The 19,888-nt window shown below is 64.3% G+C and overlaps 2 protein-coding genes across 2 annotated transcripts; both read left to right on the plus strand.

Annotated features, from left to right (window-relative positions):
• The first annotated feature begins 671 nt into the window (after positions 1-671).
• LOC148054043 (uncharacterized) lies at positions 672-3,129 on the plus strand. The gene is made up of 2 exons (XM_087771255.1): positions 672-2,200; positions 2,738-3,129. The coding sequence occupies exons 1-2, from the start codon at positions 1,039-1,041 to the stop codon at positions 2,890-2,892; spliced, it is 1,317 nt and encodes a 438-aa protein (XP_087627381.1). The 5' UTR covers positions 672-1,038; the 3' UTR covers positions 2,893-3,129.
• Positions 3,130-3,625: 496 nt separating this feature from the next.
• Positions 3,626-17,885, plus strand: SMC1A (structural maintenance of chromosomes 1A). Its single transcript, XM_087771165.1, has 25 exons — positions 3,626-3,943; positions 4,693-4,881; positions 4,972-5,084; positions 5,801-6,004; positions 6,085-6,323; positions 6,399-6,657; positions 6,735-6,875; positions 6,960-7,042; positions 7,844-8,051; positions 8,148-8,333; positions 9,052-9,231; positions 9,333-9,479; positions 10,261-10,398; positions 10,637-10,753; positions 10,851-10,957; positions 11,379-11,520; positions 11,607-11,752; positions 12,298-12,451; positions 12,530-12,640; positions 13,219-13,375; positions 14,163-14,317; positions 15,283-15,434; positions 15,547-15,616; positions 16,853-16,963; positions 17,614-17,885. The coding sequence occupies exons 1-25, from the start codon at positions 3,835-3,837 to the stop codon at positions 17,695-17,697; spliced, it is 3,702 nt and encodes a 1,233-aa protein (XP_087627291.1). The 5' UTR covers positions 3,626-3,834; the 3' UTR covers positions 17,698-17,885.
• The last annotated feature ends 2,003 nt before the right edge of the window (positions 17,886-19,888 follow it).

The following is a 19,888-nucleotide window of genomic DNA, read 5'->3' on the forward strand; positions in this document are numbered from 1 at the left end:
CCCCCTTTACGTCGGTACCTCCGTCACTTAAGCGTGGCCGATTTGGGGGTGGCGGGGGGACAAGTGCTCCCCCAGCTCCTCTGGGATGTCACCGACCGCTTTCGGGGACCCGACGTCCTCTGTCGGCTCACCAAGTATCTCCAAGGGGTGGCCATGTTCGCCTCCGCCTACGTGGCGGTGGCCATGGCCTACGATCGTCACCGCGCCATCTGTAGACCCCTCGGGCGTCACCGGTGTGGGGGTGGCAGGAGGGGACGGGGACGCGGGGACGGGGAGGGAGGGTGCTGGGGGAGATGGGGAGGGGGCCGCGGGGACAGGAGAGGCAGCGGGGATGGGGCACGGGGACCCACTGGGTGCTGGGGAAGGGGACGTGGGGACACTGGGGACACTGGGGATGGGGCACGGGGACCCGTTGGGTGCTGGGGACGGGGGCATGGGGACACTGGGGACACTGGGGACACTGGGGATGGGGCGCGGGGACCCGTTGGGTGCTGGGGATGGAGACGTGGGGGCACTGGGGACACTGGGGATGGGGCGCGGGGACCCGTTGGGTGCTGGGGACGGGGGCATGGGGACACTGGGGACACTGGGAATGGCATGCAGGGACCTGTTGGGTGCTGGGGATGGGGACGTGGGGACACTGGGGACACTGGGGATGGCACATGGGGACACACTGGGTGCTGGGGACGGGGACGTGGGGACACTGGGTATGGGGCACGGGGACATGGGGACACCAGAGATGGAGCACGAGGGCATGGGGACACTGGGGATGGGGCACGGGGACCCGTTGGGTGCTGGGGACAAGGACATGGGGACACTGGGGACACTGGGAATGGCACATGGGGACCCGTTGGGTGCTGGGGATGGGGACATGGGGACACTGGGGACACCAGGGACACTGGGGATGACACATGGGGACCCAGCGGGTGCTGGGGCTGCGGACACGGGGACAGCGGGGACGGGGCGCAGGGACGCAGGGACACTTGGGATGGCACGTGGCAACCCGCTGGGTGCTGGGGACAAGGGGACAGCGGGGACATGGTCACCGCAATGTCCCCCCTGTGCCCCCCAGCCCCCCGTGCCACCCTGATGTCCCCAACCCTCCACGTCACCCCAGTGCCACCAAGCCCCAATGGCACCCCAATGTCCCCAACCCCCTGGGGCACCTCGACACCCCCAGCCCCCCACGTCACCCCAGTGTCCCCACCTCCCCGTGTCACCCCAGGGCCACCAAGCCCCAATGGCACCCCGGTGTCCCCAGCTCCCCATGCCACCCCAATGTCCCCAACCCTCCGTGTCACCCCAGTGTCCCCAACCCCCAATGCCACCCCAATGTCCCCAAACCCCCATACTCCCCTGATGTCCCCAACCCCCTGTGCCATCCCCACGCCCCCCACCTCCCGTGCCACCCCGATGTCCCCAGACCCCCATGTCCCCCTGATGTCCCCATCACCCCTGTCCTCCCCTCAGATGCCCACGACGTCCTTGTCACGGGCCACCATGGGGGGGTCTGGGGCCACCATGAGGGGGTCTCAAGCCACCGTGATGGGGTATCAAGCCACCGTGGCAGGGTCTCAAGCCACCATGGGGGGGTCTCTGGCCACCATGGGGGGGTCTCAAGCCCCCACGAGGTGGTCCCAGGCCACCATAGGGTGGTCTTGGGCCACCATGAGGTGGGCTCAAGCTGCCACGGGTTGGGCACGGGCCACCACGAGGCGGTCACGAGTTGCCGTGGGGTGGGCACGGGCCACCATGGGGTGGGCTCGGGCCGCCGTGGGGTGGACACGCTCCGCCGTGGGGCGGGCACGGGGCCGTTGGGGTCCCCTGGCCACCGCCTGGACCTTGGCGTTGCTCTTCGGGTTGCCCCAGGTGGGGATTTTTGGGCAACGGGAGGTGGGGGCTGGCGAGAAGGACTGTTGGGCCACCTTCATCCAACCTTGGGGCGCCCGCGCTTACGTCACTTGGGTGGCTTTGGCGGTGTTGGTGGCCCCGGCGGCCTTGTTGGGGGGGTTACAGGTGGCGGTGACCCGAGCTTTGGGCCGCCGGGGCCACCGGGGCCACCAGCGGGGTGGGTTGGGAAGGGCGAGGGCCAAGAGTCACCGGATGGCCATGGTGGTGCTGGGGGTCTACGTGGGGTGCTGGGCCCCCTTCTTCTGCGCCCAGCTGTGGGCGGTCTGGGACCCCCGGGCGCCCGTGGAAGGTGAGGGGGACGCGGGGACGCAGGGGGACGGGGGGGTGGGGATGGAGGTGGGGACACGGAGACGTGGGGATGTGGGGACATGGGGTGATGGGGACATGGGGTGATGGGGACACGGGGATGGGGACACGGGGATGGAGGTGGGGACATGGGGACATGGGGATGGGGACACGGGGACATGGGATGGGGACACGGGGATGAGGGTGGGGACATGGAGATGGAGGTGGGGACATGGGGACGTGGGGACATGGGGTGATGGGGACATGGGGATGGGGACACGGGGATGGAGATGGGGACATGGGGACATGGGGACATGGGGATGGGGACATGGGGATGAGGGCGGGGACATGGGGACATGGGATGGGGACATGGGGACATGGGGACACGGGGACATGGGGACATGGGGATGGGGACATGGGGATGGACATGGGGACACGGGGACATGGGGTGGGGACATGGGGATGGAGGTGGGGACATGGGGACACGGGGGGACCCTTTGGGTGCCGCCGGGTGCCATTTGTCACCCCCCCGCGCCCCCAGGTCCCGCCTTCACCATCCTGATGCTGCTGGCCAGCCTCAACAGCTGCACCAACCCCTGGATCTACGCCGCCTTCAGCACCAGCCTCTCCCGCGCCATGGGCCGCATCCTGTGCCCCTGCCGCCGCCGCCCGGCCCCCGCCTCCCCGCGCCCCTAGCGGGGCTCGCGCCGGGCCTTGCACGAGGAGCGGGGGCTCGGGGGGTGGCGGGGGGCTCGCACGAGGATGCACGGGGCCTTGCACGAGGAGCGGGGGCTCGGGGGGTGGCGGGGGGCTCGCACGGGGATGCACGGGGGGGTTTGCACAAGGAGTGAGAGCTTGTGAAGTGACGGGGTCTCGCACGAGGATGCACGGGGGCCTTGCACGAGGATCGAGAGCTCATGGGGCGACGGGGGCCTTGCACGAGGCACCGGGGGGAGGGGTTTGCACGAGGATTGGGGCGCTCGTGTTGTGACGGGGGGGGGGGGTGCACGAGGGGCGGGGCTTGCACGAGTGGCACACGACAGGTAAAAAGGGGGGGGACGGGGGGGGGCCAAGGGGGGGCCCCCCCCGCTTCTCTGTGCAAAACCAATCACCAATAAATCAGCTGTTTGCCGAAAATCCCCCACTTTGGGGCGCCCTTTGACCCCCTCCATCGCGTCCCCGCCGTTCCCATGGCGACGCCCCCGCCCCTCCACGTTCCCATGGCGACGGGACGGCCCATTCCCTCCTTCCCCCCCCCGCTCCCTCCCGCCTTGGTACGCTCCATGCAAATGAACCCCCTCAGCGCGACCAATCAACCGGCGCGGTGGGTGTAACCCCTGCCGGCAAATCGCTGACCTATGAGAAGCGAGGGGGCGGGGAGAAAGGGGAAGAGCGACAGCAGAGGGAGCCTATCGGCGAGGCGCGGCCCGGCGGAGCCCCGCATGAAATCGCTGGCCTATGGAAAGCCGGGGGCGGGGCGAAGGGGAAGAGTGACAGCAACAAGAGCCTATCGGCGAGGCGCGGCGCCCTGTCCCTTCGCGGCTGCCGTAGCAGCCGTTTTTCCCGCCCTCCCGGCCGCCGTACCGGGCCGGTTCCCCCCCCCCCCGCCCCGGTTCTTACCCCCCCTCAGCCGCCGCCATGGGTTTCCTCAAACTCATCGAAATCGAGAACTTTAAATCCTACAAAGGCCGCCAGATCATCGGGCCCTTCCGTCGTTTCACCGCCATCATCGGCCCTAACGGCTCCGGTGAGACCCGGGTCCCTGAGGGGCGGGGTGGGCCCCGCCGTTATCCCGGGGAGGGGGGGGCTCCCCTCAGGGCCTCTCCCGTGATGCACTGCGCGGGGGGGGGTATCCCAGAATTCCCCACCCTGGGGGGGGGTGTCTCCCCCTTCCCCCCCCCCAGCCTTCCCCCCCCCCATTCCTTGGGGTCCCCCCCCAATTTTGGGGATCCCCCCATCCCGTAACCCCCCTGGGGTTCACCCAATACCCCCCTTCCTCCTCCCACCCTGTCGGGGGGGTGTGAGATCTCCCCCATTTCCCCCTTCCTCCAGCCTCTCCCCCTCACCCCCTCCATTTTTTGGGGTCCCCCCCAAGCCCGGGGGTCCCTCTCAAGCCTTAGGGTCCCCCCAAACCCTGGGGTCCCCCCTCACCCCCCAAACCCCGGGGTCCCTCTCAAGCTTTAGGGTCCCCCCAAACCCTGGGGTCCCCCCTCACCCCCCAAACCCTGGGGTCCCCCTCAAGCCTTAGGGTCCCCCCCAAACCCTGGGGTCCCCCCTCACCCCCAAACCCTGGGGTCCCCCTCAAACCTTGGGGTCCCCCCCTACCCTCTCCTTCCTGCTCCGGGGGGGGTGTGAGAGCTCCCCCATTCCCCTTTCCTCCAGCCTCTCCCCCTCACCCCCTCCATTTTTTGGGGTCCCCCCTCACCCCCCTAAGCCCTAGGGTCCCCCCCAAGCCTTGGGGTCCCCCCTCACCCCCTTTTTTATCCCCCCCCCCAGGTAAATCCAACCTGATGGACGCCATCAGCTTTGTCCTGGGGGAGAAAACGAGCAACCTGCGGGTAAAAACCCTGCGGGATTTGATCCACGGAGCTCCCGTAGGAAAACCGGCCGCCAGCCGCGCCTTCGTTAGCATGGTCTACTCCGAGGAAGGCGCCGAGGATCGCACCTTCGCCCGTGTCATCGTCGGTACGAGGCCGGGGGGGGGACACAGGGGTTTTTTGGGGGGGGCTACGCTCTGGGGGGGACGCTCTGACACCCCGAAATTCCCCGGCGTAGGCAGCTCATCCGAGTATAAGATCAACAACCGGGTGGTGCAGCTGAGCGAGTACAGCGAGGAGCTGGAGAAGTTGGGGATCCTCATTAAAGCCAGGAATTTCCTCGTCTTCCAGGTTTGGGTGGGGGGAACGTGAAGGGTTTTTGGGGGGTAGGAGGGGGTTTGGGGGATTTTGGGGGGTATGTGTGGGTTTGGGGGGGTTAGGAGGAGTTTTGGGGCGTTATGTGTGGGTTCAGGTGTTTTGGGGCGTTATTTGTGGGTTTGGGGGGTTAGGAGGAGTTTTGGGGCGTTATGTGTGGGTTCAGGTGTTTTGAGGCGTTATTTGTGGGTTCGGGGGGTTTAGGGAGGGGGTTTGGGGTTAGGGTTTGGGGTTATTTGTGGGTTTGGAGGGGCTTAAGGGGGGTTTTGAGGGGGTAGCTGTGGGTTCGGGGGGTTTGGGGGTGAGGAGGGATTTAGGGGAGTCCCCAGGAGCCGTCTCCCACTTTAGGGGGGGACTCAGACCCCCAGAAGGATTGGGGGGGGGTGTCATCCATACCCTGCCACCCCATTCCCTGGCCCTGGGGGACCCCCGTGAGGATTTGGGGGGGCTCATCCCCACCCTGACACCCCCCTCACCCCATTACCCAGCCATGGGGGGACCCCAAGACCCCCATGAGGATTCGGGGGGGGCTCATCCCCACCCTGACACCCTCTTTACTCTGCTCCCTGGCCCTGGGGGGGAGCCCCGTGAGGATTTGAGGAGGGGGTCTCCCCCCTTCCCCTCTCCACAGAGGTAAAACCCAGCCCCCTGTGAAGATTTAGGGGGGCCCCCCTGACACCCCCTTTCCTCAGGGCGCCGTGGAATCCATCGCCATGAAGAACCCCAAGGAACGGACGGCGTTGTTCGAGGAAATCAGTCGGTCGGGAGAGCTGGCGCAGGAATACGACAAGCGGAAAAAAGAGATGGTGAAAGCAGAGGAGGACACTCAATTTAATTACCACCGCAAGAAAAACATCGCCGCCGAGCGCAAAGAAGCCAAGCAGGAGAAAGAAGAGGTTTGAGGGGTGACGCGGAGGGGTCCCGCGTCATCGTCGCGCCCCTCTGACGCCGTATTTCCCCCTTTTTGCCTCGTCAGGCGGATCGTTACCAGCGATTGAAAGACGAAGTGGTGCGAGCTCAAGTGCAGCTCCAGCTTTTCAAGCTTTATCATAACGAAGCGGAGATCGAGAAACTCAATAAGGAATTGGGTTTGAAAAACCGGGAGATCGATAAGGATAAAAAAAGGATGGATCGGGTGGAGGACGAGCTGAAGGATCGCAAGAAAGAGCTGGGCAAAATGATGAGGGAACAACAGCAGATCGAGAAGGAGATCAAGTGAGGCACCCCAAAAACGGAGAAGGGGTTCGGTGAGGAGCTCCAAACCCCCCCTCACCTTCTTATTTTCCGCAGGGAAAAAGATTCGGAGCTCAACCAGAAGCGTCCTCAGTACATCAAGGCGAAGGAGAACACCTCGCACAAGATCAAGAAGCTGGAAGCGGCCAAGAAATCGCTGCAGAACGCGCAGAAACAGTACAAGAAGCGGAAGGGAGACATGGACGAGCTGGAGAAGGAGATGCTGTCGGTGGAAAAAGCGCGGCAAGAATTCGAGGAACGGATGGAAGAGGAGAGCCAGAGCCAAGGGCGCGACCTGACGTTGGAGGAGAACCAGGTAGGGCTCGTCCCGGCGTCCCCGTGTAAATTTGGGGACCCCCCTCTCACCCCGTTGTGTCCCCCCTCCCGCTTTAGGTGAAAAAATACCACCGGCTGAAGGAGGAGGCCAGCAAACGTGCCGCCACGCTGGCCCAAGAGCTGGAAAAATTCAACCGGGATCAGAAAGCCGACCAGGATCGACTGGATCTGGAGGAGAGGAAGAAGGTGGAGACCGAGGTGAGCCTGGGGGACCCCCGAACCCCCCCAGGAGCCCCCCGTGCCCCCCACGGCCGCCCCTCAGCCCCCTCCTCGTGCCCCCAGGCCAAGATCAAGCAGAAGCTGCGGGAGATCGAGGAGAACCAGAAGCGCATCGAGAAGCTGGAGGAGTACATTGCCACCAGCAAGTGAGCCCCTGTCCCCAAAGCGGCCCCGGTGGCCCCGAGGTGGCCCCCGTCCCTGTGTCCCCATCCCCGTGTCCTCAGGGCAGTCCCCGAGGTGTCCCTTGTCCCCGTGCCCTTGTCCCCAAGGTGTCCCCCATCCCCGTACCCCTGTCCCCATGCCCCCAGGGCAGCCCCTGAAGTGTCCCTTGTCCCCATGCCCCCATCCCTGTGCCCTCAAGGCCGTCCCCAAGGTGTCCTCATGCCCCCGAGGTGTCCCCCATCCCCATGCCCTTGGAGCCACTCCTGCGATGTCCTTCATCCCCATATCCCTGTCCCCAAGCCCTCAGGGGAGTCCCCAAGGTGTCCCTTGTCCCCATGCCCCTGTCCCCCTAACCTTGGGCAGTCCCCAAGGTGTCCCCCATCCCCCTGACCCCATCTCCATGCTCTTGAGGCAGACCCTGAGGTGTTCCTTGTCCCCGTGTCTCTGTCCCCATGCCCTTGGGGCAGTCCCCAAGGTGTCCCCATGCCCCTGGGGCAGCCCCTGAGGCATCCCCCATCCCTGTGTCCCTGTCCCCACACCCCTGGGGCTGACCCCGAGGTGGCCCCCATCCCCATGTCCCTGTCCCCACACCCCTGGGGCAGCCCCCGAGGTGGCCCCCATCCCCGTACCCGTGTCCCCATGCCCCTAGGGCAGCCCCTGAGGCATTCCCTGTCCCCATACCCCCATCTCCGTGCCCTCGAGGCATCCCTCGTTCCCATCCCCTCGTCCCCACGCCCCGGGGCAGCCCCCCAAATCATCCCCCGTCCCCCCAATCCCCCCCTTAGACAATCCCTGGAGGAACAAAAGCGCCTGGAAGGAGAATTAACGGAAGAAGTAGAACTGGCGAAACGTCGCATCGACGAGATCAACAAAGAGCTGAACCAGGTGATGGAACAACTTGGGGACGCCCGCATCGACCGACAGGAGAGCAGCCGTCAACAACGTAAAGCCGAAATCATGGACAGCATCAAACGCCTCTATCCCGGCTCCGTCGTGAGTCCGACACCCCCCCGAACCCCATTTTGCCCCTTCCCCAACCCCTCGGCTCGGTGCTAACCCTTTTTTTTGGGGGGGGTTGCCCCCCTATAGTACGGCCGCCTCATCGATCTGTGCCAGCCCACGCAGAAGAAATATCAGATCGCCGTGACCAAGGTGTTGGGGAAGAACATGGACGCCATCATCGTGGATTCGGAAAAGACGGGGCGCGATTGTATCCAGTACATCAAGGAGCAGCGGGGCGAGCCCGAAACCTTCCTGCCCCTCGATTATCTGGAGGTGGGGTGCGGGGAAACCCCCGCTTTTGGGGTCTTGGGGCTCCCTGGGGACCCCGAAGGGTGCTGGAGGGTGGGGATGGTGCGAGGACTCCTCAGGGATGGGGGTCTTTAGGGTTTGGGGGACCCCTGTGTAACTCCTCGGGGTGTTTTCTGGGGTGTTGGGGTTTGGGGGACCCCATTTAACCCCTTGGGGTCCTACAGTGGGTTTGGGGGGCCCCTGTTCAACCCCTCAGGATCCTCCCAGGGGTGTTGGGGTTTGGGGGGGACCCCATGGAGCTCTGTGGGGCTCAGGGTCCTCCCTGGGGTTTTGGGGGGCCCCAATTTAACCCCTCAGGGTCCTGCAAGGAGTTTGGGGGACCCCATTTAACCCCTCAGGGCCCTCCCCAGGATTTGGGCTGCCTGTTTAACCCCTGGGGCTCAGAGCCTTCCCTGGGGTTTTGGGGGTCCCCATTTAACCCCCTGGGGCTGGTAGCCATGCCTGGGGTTTTGGGGGTCCCCGTTTGCACCCCCTGGGGCTCAGGGCCCTCCCTGGGGGTTTTGGGGGTCGCCATTTAACCCCTTGAGGCTCAGAGCCCTCCCCAGGGTTTTGGGGGGCCGTATTGAATCCCCCAGGACTCGTGGCCATCCCTGGGGTTTTGGGGGTCCCTGTTGAACCCTGTGGGACTCGTGGCTGTTCCCGGGGTTTTGGGGGGCCCCTGTTCAACCCCCTTGGGCCACAGGTGAAGCCGACGGACGAGAAACTGCGGGAGCTAAAGGGGGCGAAGCTGGTGATCGACGTGATCCGATACGAACCCCCCCACATCAAAAAAGCCCTTCAATACGCCTGCGGCAACGCCCTGGTCTGCGACAACGTGGAGGACGCCCGGCGCATCGCCTTCGGGGGACACCAACGGCACAAAGTGGGGGTCCCCCGCCTTCCCCCCGACACCCTGACGGGGACGCAGGCCTCCGGGCAGCACCCAACCCCTTTTTTTTTTTTTTTTTTTTGTTATTTCCGCAGACGGTGGCGTTGGATGGGACCCTCTTCCAAAAATCGGGGGTGATTTCGGGGGGAGCCAGCGACCTGAAGGCCAAAGCCCGGCGCTGGGACGAGAAAGCGGTGGATAAGCTGAAGGAGAAGAAGGAACGGCTGACGGAGGAGCTCAAGGTTTGGGGGGGACGGGCATGCCGACCCCCATTTTCCCTTCCTGGGGCTCTCACGTCCCCCCCCCAAACTCCCTTTTTGGGCTTTGTCATTCCCCAGAGCCTCTGTGAACCCCCAAACTCCTTCCACCGGACCCCAAGGCTGCGTCTGCGCCCGCTGAGGCTCCTCTCGACCCTAAAACCGGCTCTTTGCCCTTTTTCCATGTGCCGTGCAGACCCCAAAACTTCTTTTTCCCCCCAAAAAAACAATTTCTTTTTCTTTTTCCCTGCCAAAACTACTTGTCCTTCTTCCCCCCAAAACTACTACTTCTTTTTCTTGTTCTTTTCCCCCCCAAACTTCTCTTTTTCTCGTTCTTCCCCCCCAAAGCTTCTCCTTTTTCTTCTTCTTTGCCCCCAAAACTACTACCCCTTTTTCTTTTCCCCCCCAACCCCTTTTTCTTTTCCCCCCCAACCCCTTTTTCTTTTCCCCCCCAACCCCTTTTTCTTTTCCCCCCCAACCCCTTTTTCTTTTCCCCCCCAACCCTTTTTTCTTTTCCCCCCCAACCCCTTTTTCTTTTCCCCCCCAACCCCTTTTTCTTTTCCCCCCCAACCCCTTTTTCTTTTCCCCCCCAACCCCCTTTTTCTTTTCCCCCCCAACCCCCTTTTTCTTTCCCCCCCAACCCCCTTTTTCTTTCCCCCCAACCCCCTTTTTCTTTCCCCCCCAACCCTTTTTCTTTCCCCCAAACACCTTTTTCTTCCCTTTTTTCCCCCCTCACCCCCTTTTTTCTCTCTTTCTGCCCCCCCAGGAGCAAATGAAGGCGAAGCGGAAGGAAGCCGAGCTGCGCCAAGTCCAGTCCCAAGCCCACGGTCTCCAGATGCGGCTCAAATACTCCCAGAGCGACCTGGAGCAGACCAAAACCCGTCACCTCGCCCTCAACCTCCAGGTACCGCATTTTGGGGGGGGGTTACGCCCTTTTTGGGGGGGTTACGCCCTTTTTGGGGTGTTACAGGAGGGCTCTCGGCTGTTACAAGCACTAAAGCGGCTGTTTCGGAGGGATTCCCGGAGACCGCGTGCCTTCCCCATGGGGGTTATTGAGTCTGTATGGCTGCCAGGGGGGATTTTGGGGTGCTGGGGGGGTCCTTGGCATCCTCTGACCCCCTTTTTTGCCCCCCCAAATCTAGGAAAAGTCGAAACTCGAGAGCGAATTGGCCAATTTTGGGCCTCGCATTAACGATATCAAGAGGATCATCCAGGGCCGGGAGCGGGAGATGAAGGACCTGAAGGAGAAGATGAACCAGGTGGGTGCGGGGGTTTTTTGGGGTGCCCCTTTGGGGGGGTGAAGAGGGGTCAGGGGTTTGGGGGAGCCCCTCTGGGGCTGACATTGCTCCCCCCCAGGTGGAAGACGAGGTGTTCGAGGAGTTTTGCCGTGAAATCGGGGTCAGGAACATCCGGGAGTTCGAGGAGGAGAAAGTCAAGAGGCAGAACGAGATCGCCAAGAAGAGGTAAGGGGAACCCCAAAACCATTGGCGGGGCATGCCTGGACCCCCAGGGGACCCCCAAACCTGTGGGGGGCTTGCCTGCACCCCCTGAGGCTGTGGGGCAGCCCTGTGGGGTGACTGCTGTCCCCCTGGGGTCCCTCCAACCCCATGGGGCACCCCCTGAGGCCGTGGGGCACCCCCTGAGGTGGCTGCTGTCCCCCTGGGGCACCCCCTGAGGCCATGGGGCACCCCCTGAGGCCCTGGGGTCCCCCCTGAGGCCGTGGGGCACCCCCTGAGGTGGCTGCTGTCCCCCTGGGGCACCCCCCAACCCCATGGGGTCCCCCCAGAGGCCATGGGGCAGAGCTTATCCCCCAGGGCAGCCCATGGGGCAGCCACCATCCCTTTGGGACGCGACCCCCCCCACATCTCGGGGACCCCCCCCCAGGCTGGAATTCGAGAACCAGAAGACGCGGCTGGGCATCCAGCTGGACTTCGAACGCAACCAGCTGCGGGAGGACCAGGAGAAGGTGCTGATGTGGGAGCAGGGCGTGCGCAAGGACGAGGCCGAGATCGAGAAGCTGAAGAAGGTCTGGAGAAGGGGGGTTGGGGGGGGCTGGGCGTGGCCAGGGGGTGGGGCTAGAGGGAGGGCGGGGCTGACGGGCGGTGACGGCAGGAGGAGCAGCGGCACATGAAGATCATCGACGAGACGATGGCGCAGCTGCAGGACCTGAAGAACCAGCACTTGGCCAAGAAGTCGGAGGTCAACGACAAGAACCACGAGATGGACGAGATCCGCAAGAAGCTGGGCGGGGCCAACAAGTGAGGGCGGGGCTAAGGGAGGGGCAGGGCTGGGGAGGGGCCTAAGGGGCAAGGAGGGGCCTGTGGGGTGTGGCCAGGGAGTGGGGGCTGTGTGTGGTCTGCAGGGGCGGGGTTTAAGAAAGGGGTGGGGGCCTGGGGGTGGGGCCAAGAAAAGAGGGTGGAGCCATAGGTGGGGGTGGAGCCAAGTTGTGGGCTGGGACTAGAATGTGATTGGTGGATCTGGGATGAGTGGCAGGTGGGTGGGTGGGGGCTAAGGCCTAGGGGGGGGGGGCAAAGGCCTAATGAGAGGGGCTAAGGCCTAATGGGAGGGGCTAAGGGGCTTGTGGGTGGGGTTAAGGAGGCATGGGAGGGTCTAAGGGGCTTGTGGGTGGGGTTAAGGGGCATGGGAGGGGCTAAGGGGCTTGTGGGTGGGGCTAATAGTGTATGGGGGCTAAGGGGCTTGTGGGAGCGACTAAGGGGGCATGGGCAGGGCTGAGACCCTGTGGGCGGGGCTGAGACCCTGTGGGCGGGGCCATCTGGGCCTGACCCCTCCCCTTATGGCGCAGGGAGATGACGCACCTGCAGAAGGAGGTGACGGCCATCGAGACGAAGCTGGAGCAGAAGCGCAGCGACCGCCACAACCTGCTGCAGGCCTGCAAGATGCAGGACATCAAGCTGCCCCTCTCCAAGGGCACCATGGACGACATCAGCCAGGAGGAGGTGGGGCCGGGGCGGGGCCTGGGGGGGTCACGGGGGGGCTTGGGGACAGCCCTGACCCCCGCTTTGTCCCCTCCCCAGGGTGGCCCGGCCGGGGAGGAGCCGGTGAGCAGCTCCCAGCGCACCTCCAGCCTCTACGCCCGGGAGGCCCTGATTGAGATCGACTACAGCGACCTGCCCGAGGAGCTCAAGGTGCGCTGGCCCTTTAATGCTGGCCCTGCCCGCTTCCCTGGGGCCTCACCCACTTTGCTGGGGCCCCGCCCACTTATTCCCAAGGCCCCTCCCACCCCCCCATGGGACTGAGTGTCCCTGCTCCTTATGCTAAAAGCCCTGCCCAGGCTAAGCACTGCCCATTCTAAGCCACACCCTTCTCATTAGCATAGCAAACCCCACCTCTTATCATTAACATACCAAGCCCCACCCCTTCTCATTAACATATCAAGCCCCATCTCCTTTAGCCTTTCTCATTGACCTTACAGCCCACATGGCAAGCCTTGCTGGGGGTGTGGCCTGTCCATAGCCACACCCCCCTGCTTGAGACCACACCCCACCTAAAGACCACACCCTTGCCAAAAGGCCACACCCCCTTAGCTAGGCCACGCCCCTTCCTAAAGACCACACCCCCTTGACTGAGGCCACGCCACCCCCATAGAGTCCCATAGGGGCTCCCCAGCTGAGCCACCTCCCTGGGGGTGCCCCGCCCCTCTGACGCGACGCCCCGCCCCTCTGACGCGACGCCCCGCCCCTCTGACGCGACACCCCGCCCGCAGGACGCGCAGGCGGAGGAGGAGATCCGGCAGGAGATGAACCAGCTGCAGCAGCGGCTGACGGAGCAGCAGAGCGTCCTGCAGCGCATCGCCGCCCCCAACATGAAGGCCATGGAGAAGCTGGAGAGCGTCCGGGACAAGTTCCAGGAGACCTCGGACGGTGGGGACGCGGCGGGGACACCGGGAAGACACAGGGACGCCAGGAGGACACGGGGACATGGGGACAGCAAGAGGATACGGGGACATGGGGACAGCAGGAGGACAGGGGGACATGGGGACAGCAGGAGGACACGGGGACATGGGGACAGCAGGAAGACAGGGGGACATGGGGACAGCAAGAGGACACGGGGACATGGGGACAGCAGGAAGACAGGGGGACATGGGGACAGCAAGAGGACACGGGGACATGGGGACAGCAGGAGGACAGGGGGACATGGGGACAGCAAGAGGACACGGGGACATGGGGACAGCAGGAAGACAGGGGGACATGGTGGACATGGGGATGCCAAGGAGGACACAGGGACATGGGGACAGCAGGGGGACATGGGGACACCGGGAAGACACAGGAGGGACATGGGGACGCCAGAGGTGTGGGGACACCGGGAAGGCACAGGGACACGAGGGGACATGGGGACACCAGGAAGACACCGAGAACATGGACACCAGGGACATGGGGCCACCAGAACGACACAGGAGGGACATGGGGCCACCAGAGAGACGGGGGAGGGATACGGGGCCACCAGGGAGCTGCGGGACGGTGACACGGTGACACAAGTGACGCACAGGACACGGCGTGACACAACCCAACCCCCCCAAGCCCTTATTTTAGGGGAGCCACACCGGACGTAGCGCAGGGATGGCGGCCGGGGGCGGGTCTGTAATGTCCCCAAGGGGGTCCCTGATGTCCCCAACGATGTCCCCAACGATGTCCCTTGCCCCCCCCGCAGAGTTCGAGGCGGCGCGGAAGCGGGCCAAGAAGGCGAAGCAAGCCTTCGAGCAGATGAAGAAGGAGCGCTTCGACCGCTTCAACGCCTGCTTCGAGTCCGTCGCCACCAACATCGACGAGATCTACAAGGCCCTCTCCCGCAACAGCAGCGCCCAGGTGGGCCTCGCACGAGGCCTCGCACGCTCGCGTGCCCCTCCTCCCCCCCCCCGGGACCTTGCACGCTCGTCCCGGAGCTTGCACGCTCGCCCCCGGCCTCCTATCGGGCCTTGCACGCTCGTCCCGGAGCTTGCCCGGGGCTTCACGTGGCCACCCAGGCCTGGCACCGCCGCCCTTAGCCTTGCACGGGGCCTTGCACGCTCACCCCAGCCTCACACGGGGCCTTATATGGCCACTATAGCCTTGCACGCTCACCCCCAGCCTTGCACGGGGCCTTGCACACTCACCCCCGGCCTTGCACAGGGCCTTATATGGCCACTATAGCCTTGCACGCTCACCCCAGCCTCGCACGGACCCTTATATGGCCACTATAGCCTCGCACGCTCACCCCCAGCCTTGCACGGGGCCTTGCACAGGGCCTTGCACACTCACCCCCGGCCTTGCACAGGGCCTTATATGGCCACTATAGCCTTGCACGCTCACCCCAGCCTCGCACGGACCCTTATATGGCCACTATAGCCTCGCACGCTCACCCCCAGCCTTGCACGGGGCCTTGCACAGGGCCTTGCACACTCACCCCTGGCCTTGCACAGGGCCTTATATGGCCACTGTAGCCTTGCACGCTCACCCCAGCCTCGCACGGACCCTTATATGGCCACTATAGCCTCGCACGCTCACCCCCAGCCTTGCACGAGGCCTCGCACGCTCACCCCCAGCCCCACCCCATCGCCCCCAGCCTTGCACGGGGCCTTGCACACTCACCCCCAGCCTCGCACGAGGCCTCTCACGCTCGCCCCCACCCTTGCACCGTCACCCTTAACCTCGTGCACGGCACTTACGCCCCCCCGATTTCCAGGCTCCCCCCTCCCCATCTCCCCCCCCAGGACACGGGGACCCCGTAGGCCCCTCCCCGCGTCCCCAACGTCCCCCGTGTCCCCAGCGTCCCCTCCTCGTCCCCCCCCCAGGCCTTCCTGGGCCCCGAAAACCCCGAGGAGCCCTACCTGGATGGCATCAACTACAATTGCGTGGCCCCCGGCAAGCGATTCCGCCCCATGGACAACCTTTCGGGGGGCGAGAAGACGGTGGCCGCCCTCGCCCTCCTCTTCGCCATCCACAGGTGGGTCCCTTCCCCTCCCCCCAATTCCTTGGGGTCCCCCTCATCCCTTGGGGTCCCCCCCTGCTTCTCATGGGGGGGGCTCACCCCGTTTTTACCCCCCCCCCTCCCCCAGCTATAAACCGGCCCCGTTTTTCGTGCTGGATGAGATCGACGCGGCGCTGGACAACACCAATATCGGGAAGGTGGGGGTTTGGGGGGACCCCCCCGAGGGATTTTGGGGGTTCCCCGGGGATTTTGGGACCCCCCCACAGGAATTTTGGGCTCTCCCCAGGGGTTTTGGGGGGTCCTCAGGGATTTTGGCCCCCTCCTGAGATTTTGGGGGGGCTCCTCAGGGATTTTGGGGGGTCCTCAGGGATTTTGGCCCCTTCCTGGGATTTTGGGGGGCTCCTCAGGGATTTTGGGGGGTTCCCAGGGATTTTGGGGGGTCCCCAGGGATTTTGGTCCCCTCCAGGGATTTTGGGGGGGCTCCTCAGGGATTTTGGGGGTTCCCAGGGATTTTGGGGGGGTCCCCAGGGATTTTGGTCCCCTCCAGGGATTTTGGGGGGCTCCTATGGATTTTGGGGGGGTCCTCAGGGATTTTGGCCCCTTCCTGGGATTTTGTGGGGGCTCCCAGGGATTTTGGGGACCCCCCCCCGGGATGGGGGGGGTGGGAATTTTTTCAGCTTCCCTGGGGTCACTGAGAGTTCATGGGGTCACTGGGAGGTCACGGGGATATTGGGGGGCTCACAAGGTTTTGGGGGGTTATTTTGGGGTTCACAGAGGCAGTTTTGGGGGTCCCTGGGTCCATTTTTGGGGTCCCTGGGGCCATTTTGGGGGTCACTTGGGGGGTTTTGGGGTCCCTGGGTGCAGTTTTAGGGTCCCTGGGGCCATTTTGGGGGTCACTTGGGGGGTTTTGGGGTCCCTGGGTGCAGTTTTGGGGTCCCTGGGGCCATTTTGGGGGTCACTTGGGGGGTTTTGGGGTCCCTGGGTGCAGTTTTAGGGTCCCTGGGGCCATTTTGGGGGTCACTTGGGGGGTTTTGGGGTCCCCTGGGTGCAGTTTTGGGGTCCCTGGGGCCATTTTTGAAGTCATAGGTTGGAGTTTTGGAGTGTTTGGGGGTCCCTGGGTCCATTTTTGGGGTCACCGGGGTGAATTTGGGATCCCTGGGTGCAGATTTGGGGTGCCAGGGGCCATTTCTACAGCCTCAGGTCACCGTTTTGGGGTCCCCCACCCATTTTTGGGGTCCCCCACCCATTTTTGGGGTCCCTGGCTTCGTTTTGGGCCTCCCCACGTGCACTTTTGGAGTCTTGGGGTGGGCGTTCAGCCTCCCCCAGCCCCACTTTTGCCCTCAAGGGGCCGATTTCACTGCCCAAGGGTGGGGTTTCGGCACCCCCCCACCCCATTTTTGGGGGTCCCCCACCCATTTTTGGGGTGCCCGCAGGTGGCCAACTACATCAAGGAGCAATCGGCCGCCAATTTCCAGGCCATCGTCATCTCCCTCAAGGAAGAATTTTACACCAAAGCCCAGAGTCTCATCGGCGTCTACCCTGAGGTGGGCAAAATACCCCCGGGGGGGGGGGGGGGGCAAATACCCCCCGGGGGGGGGCAAATACGCCGAGGGGGGTAAATACCCCCCGGGGGGGGGGCAAAATACCCCGGGGGGGAAATACCCCCCTTGAGGGGCAGAAATATCCCCTGGGGGGGTGGAAATACCCCTGGAGGGGGGGCATATGCTGCTGGGAAGGGGGTAAAATAGCTTGGGGGGGAGAGGGGGTAAATACCCCCCCAGGAGTAAATACCCCCCCATGGGGTAAATAACCCCCCTCATGAGGGTAAATACCCACCTATAGGTGTGTAAGTACCCCCCATGGGGGTAAATACTCCCCCCCCCAAGTGTTTACTCGCTTTGGGTGTGACCCCCCGGTGGATAAATACCCCCTGGGGGGGCATAGATGCCCCTGGGGAGGGATACATGCCCTGGGGGGGTGTAAATACCCCGGGGGGGGAAATATTGGGTGGGGGAGGGCACATGGGGGGGTATATCTCCGGGGGTGGGTATGGTGGAAGGGGGTAAATATATATGGGGGTGCTCAATGGGGAGGGGGGTAAATACCCCCCCAAGGGGTAAATACCCCCCCGGGGGGGCAGTTAATTGCCCTGGGGGGCAGTTAATTACCCCTCCATGTCCTCCCCCCCCCCCAGCAAGGCGACTGCGTCATCAGCAAGGTGTTGACCTTTGACCTCACCAAGTACCCCGACGCCAACCCCAACCCCAACGAGCAGTGACCTGCGCCTATGGGTGCCCCCCACCCCGCCCGCCTGCCTCCTATAGGTGCCCCCCCCCCCGCTATAGGTAAAATCATGCTGTGACCGGGCTCTATGTGGGCCCCCCTATGGATCCTATATGACCCCACCCCCCTTTTGTGTCATTTCTGTGATTTTTGGTGACGAGACAATAAAGGATTTTGATTCCCCCCCTCCCCGGCCTTTACGTGTCAGTGGGGGTCCCCTATAGGGCCATATGGACCTCACTCGCCTTACAGGGGCCCTCCCCAGGCTGTATAGGGGCTATATAGACCCCCATGGGGCTGCATGACCCCTCCAGGTATCATAGGGTGCTTGGGGGGGGACTGTTTGGGGGCTATAGGGACCCCCCGGGGCTATATGGGGGCTGTATGGGGATGTATGGGGCCTGGGGGGAGCCCCTGGGGGTCTATAGGGGCTGTAGTGAGCCCCGTGGGGGCATGTAGGGAGGCCATAGGGACCCCCTGGGGCTCTATAGATGTCATATGTGGGCTATAGGGCCTCCTGGGGCTCTATAGGTGTTATATGTGGGCCATAGTGGCCCGCTGGGGCTCTATAGGGGCTATACGGGGGCTATAGTGCCCCCCTGGGGCTCTATAGGTGTCGGAAGAGGGACATAGTGGCCCCCTGGGGCTCTATAGGGGTTATATGGAGGCCATAGGCACCCCCTGGGGCTCTATAAGTGTCAGAAGGGAGCTATAGTGGCCCTCTGGGGCTCTATAGGTGTCGTATGTGGGCCATAGTGGCCCCCTGGGGCTCTATAGGGGCTATATGGAGGCCATAGGCACCCCCTGGGGCTCTATAGGTGTCGGAAAGGGGCTATAGTGCCCCCCTGGGGCTCTATAGGTGTGATATGCGGGCTATAGTGGCCCCCTGGGACTCTACAGGGGCTATATGGAGGCCATAGGGACCCCCTGGGCCTATATAGGTATTGTATGGGAACTATATAGGGGCTGTAGGGAGCCCTGTGGGGCCCCATAGGGACCTCCCGGGGCTATATAGGTGTTGTATGAGGGCTATAGCAGCCCCCTGGGGCTCTATAGGTGCTGTACCTTCGTACACGGCCTGTCCGCCCCCCCCCAGGGCTACGTGGGGGGCTGTATGGGGGCCATAGGGACCCGCTGGAGCTGTATAGGTGTTATATGGGGGCTATAGCGGCCCTCTGGGGCTATATAGGGGCCATACGAAGCCCTGCGGATCCATATGGGACCCATCAGGCCCCCCTAGGGCTATATGGGGGGGCTGTATGGGGGCTATAGGGACCGGCCGGGCCTATATGGGCGCCATATGGATCCCCACGGGGCCGCGAGGGGGGGTCACAGGGGCTATAGGGGGGCTATAGGGGGGCTATAGGTCCCCCCCGGGGGGGGGGGGCGGGGGTCCCTCCCCGTGCGGCGGGCGACCGCCAATCAGCGGCGGAGTTATTTGTGACCCGTTGCCGTGGCGACGGCGGAGCCTGGGCTCCTGCCTCCAGCATCGCCGGGGGGGGGGGGGACACAAAAGGGGGGGGGCACCAAGGGGGGGGGGGGCACCGAGGCGGGGGGGCACCGAGGGGGGGCGCACACAAAGGGGGGGGGACACACAAAAGGGGGAGCACGGGGGGGTGACACAAGGGGGGGCACCAATTGGGGGGGCACCAAGTCCCTTTTGGGGGGGAGTTGCCCCCCACCCGACTCCGAGGGGGGAGGGGCTCCCCGCCTCCCGCCCGCCCGAGGCCCCGCCCACCGCCCCGCCCCCACCCGACTCGCCTCCTCCCTCCGAGCTCCGCGCCCGGATCGGGCCCCCCCCACCCCCCCCCCCTTTACCCCGAGCCGCCCCCCCCTCCCCTTTTCCCGCCCCCGCCCGGGGGCCCCTCCCCCCCCCTCCCCCCTCCCCTTCCATCGCATTCGGGGGGGCCCCCCGTCATCCCGGACACCCCCCCCCCCCAAATTTACAGCCCCCCCCACACCCTCAGGGCTGCCGGAGTCCCCAGCGCCCCCCACATTACCCCCCCATTTTACGACCCCCCATTTTACGACCCCCCATTCCAGACCCCCCTATTCCAGGACCCCCTATTCCAGGACCCCCCCCCATCTTAGGACCCCCCTCCATTTTAAGCCCCCCCGCCATTTTACCCCCCCGCCATTTTCCCCCCCATTTTAGGACACCCCCCATTTACCCCCCCATAGGGACC

Source organism: Nipponia nippon, unplaced genomic scaffold (genome assembly GCF_047370975.1).
Source record: "Nipponia nippon isolate SJK-2023a ecotype South Korea unplaced genomic scaffold, ASM4737097v1 scaffold_35, whole genome shotgun sequence".
Classification (NCBI taxonomy): Eukaryota; Metazoa; Chordata; class Aves; order Pelecaniformes; family Threskiornithidae; genus Nipponia; species Nipponia nippon.